The sequence below is a fragment of the Corapipo altera genome, unplaced genomic scaffold, assembly GCF_003945725.1.
Source record: "Corapipo altera isolate COAL_440 unplaced genomic scaffold, ASM394572v1 296, whole genome shotgun sequence".
NCBI lineage: Eukaryota > Metazoa > Chordata > Aves > Passeriformes > Pipridae > Corapipo > Corapipo altera.
The window spans coordinates 21,615-24,251 of NW_020885148.1; the positions used below are offsets into that span (position 1 = coordinate 21,615).

Here is a 2,637-nt window from a genome sequence, read left to right on the forward strand (position 1 = left end):
GGCTGTGTCATTCCAGCTGCTGGCTGTGTCATTCCAGCTGCTGGCTGCCTGCCCCCCCCCACTCCGTGCTCTGCCTGTGGGACACAATCCCGGGAATTCGGGCTCCGCTTTGCCCGTTTCCTTCTCGCCGCCGCTTTCCCTCACTGTGGATTTTCCTGCTTTTTCTCCCGCAGGAATCCCTCCCTCAAGCAGCAGCTCTTCTCCTATGCCATCCTGGGCTTTGCCCTGTCCGAGGCCATGGGGCTCTTCTGTCTGATGGTGGCATTCCTGATCCTCTTCGCCATGTGACGGCTCCGCCCGCGGCTCCCAGCGCTCCGGCCTGGCCACTGGAGCCTCTTCCCATCACAGCGTTCCAGACTGACCATTAAAGAAAGGATTTCTCTAAATAAACTGGTGGCTTGGTTTTTGGTTTGGTTTTTTTTTTTGTTTTTTTTTTTCTTTATTTTTTAGTGTTCTGGTCTGGTGGCGGGGGAGTTTTTGGGGCTTGGTTGAAGGGTGTGATATCCCAGGTGTGGGATGAAGCAAACAGGGAGTGTGGAGTGGCCTGGGAGGGGACAAAAACTGAGGTGAAGTCAACTAAACCAGCTCAAATCTATTCAAAATCCCCAAAAGTGTTGCCCTTTTAAAGCAAATCTTGATGAGAGTAGGTTGGGATTGGATAATAGGGAGAAATTCTGTGAGGGGCTGGAATGGATTCCCAGAGAAGCTGTGGCTGCCCCATCCCTGGAAGTGTCCAAGGCCAGGCTGGACGGGGCTGGGAGCACCCTGGGGTAGTGGGAGATGTCCCTGGGTGAGACTGGGTGAGCTTTAAGGTCCTTCCAACCCAAACCATTCCATGATTCCATGTTTTCACCAGTCTGTTGTTGGAAATGCTCCCTTTCTTTCAGCTGAGAGCACCTGGAAAAGGTGCTGGGTGCAAGGTGAGGGTGCTCCCAGGTGTGTTAATGGTGTTTGCAGGGCTGAATTCCCAGGAAGTGCCCACATTGTGGGAATTTCCTTCCTTTTCCAGGAAGAGCCGGTTTCAAGGTCACGCTGTTCACTGTTCACTGCCTCCTCAAGGCAAAGTTTACCCAAGGAATCACAGCTGATTGTGATAATCCACTAATCTATTAAAAAAAAAATCCATTGCTCCATTAAAACAATGCACTACACTGGTAGAATAAGCCATTATTCTATTAAAATAAAAGTAAATTGATAAAATAAAGAGCCGAGGGTTTGGTGTTTTTTTTTTTCCCTCCCCACAGCTCCGTGCTCCAGCTGTTTTAGAGATTGGAGTATATCAGGGAGGAGAAATGCCCAAATCCACCCCAAAATCTGGGCCTGGGGGTGAGGCAGCTGTGCCTTTAAGGAAGGGGAGCCTGGAGGGAGCTTGTCTCCTTATCTGCTTTAAGTAATTGAATTAATGCAGCTACTCCTTGTCCTTAAAGCCTCTGCAGAGGGGTGGTGACTTCCCCGGGCATGGGAACACCTCCCTGGGCACAGGAATGGGGTACAGGATTGTAAAATTCTGTTTGGAATTGCTGCTGGGATGAATTCCCTGCGAGGGGTGAGGAGAATTTGAGCCAAAAATCTCCAAGATTTGGAGAAACGTGGCTCTGAAACCAGAAAGAACTCGAGGGAAACTCGGCTGAATTAGAGAGGAAAAATCCTCTGGATCCTGGGAACAAATGTGCAACCCTAAAGCAGGGATCCCGTGCCTTGGGAATCTTCCCAGGGCGTCCATAGGTTGTAGCTGGCACCCAAAACTTGCTGCCCTGGGAAAACAACACTGTTACTGGGGCTGCCTTAGTTACATTTAAACTCCCTTACACGTATGGAACTGGATAAACAACTCCTTGGATCCCTGTAAAGCGAAAAGTGACCTTGGAGCTGGGATTGCTCCCCCAGCACATCCTTGCTGTTCATCCCCGGGTGGTTCTGGGCAGCTCTGGGGGGGGTTGGAGGAGTGGGATGGTCCTACAGGGACCACGGGCACAGCTGCTGGGTTCCTGGGAGCTGGAAAAGCAGCTTTCCCCCTCTCCTAGCCCCTTGATCCAGCTGATTTCCAGCCCTGAGGCTGCTGGGTTGGGGATCTGAACCCTTGGGAGCTGTCTGACCCCAGGGCTGCTCCTTGCTCCGAGCTCAGACCCTTCCCTGGGGTGTTTTCCCAGCCTGTCTGTCACAGCAGCCGCTTCCCAAAAGGGTCTCAGTCTCTTCTCCTGAGTGACAGGATGAGAGGAAACAGCCAGGGAATTGGATATTGGAAAAAAATGGAAAGGGTGTCCAGGCTTTGGAACCAAGTGGTGGAGTCACCATCGCTGGAGGGATTTAAAAAACCTGTGGATGTGGCACTTTGGGGACATGGGTTAGTGGACTTGGCAGTGCTGGGGGGAATGGTTGGACACAGTGATCTTAGAATCATGGAATATCCCGTGTTGGGAGGGACCCACAGGGATCATCCCGTCCAGCTCCTGGCCCTGCCCAGAACCCCCCAAAATCCCACCCTGTGCCTGAGAGTGTTGTCCAAGCGCTCCTTGAGCTCTGGCAGCCTTTTGGCCGTGACCACTGCCCTGGGGAGAGGAGATCTTAGAGGTCTTTTCCAACCTGACTGTTTCCATGACTCCACGATTCCATAAAACCCCCTTTCCCACCCCAAAA

The 2,637-nt window shown here is 52.0% G+C and overlaps 1 protein-coding gene across 1 annotated transcript in view; it reads left to right on the top strand.

Annotated features, from left to right (window-relative positions):
* ATP5MC1 (ATP synthase membrane subunit c locus 1) overlaps positions 1-409 on the top strand; it is a 3,275-nt gene extending 2,866 nt beyond the window's left edge. Inside the window, exon 5 of the mRNA XM_027670185.1 lies at positions 174-409. Coding sequence (XP_027525986.1) covers positions 174-288 — 115 coding nt within the window. The 3' untranslated portion in view covers positions 289-409. The remainder of the gene's footprint in view (positions 1-173) is intronic.
* Positions 410-2,637: the final 2,228 nt, after the last annotated feature.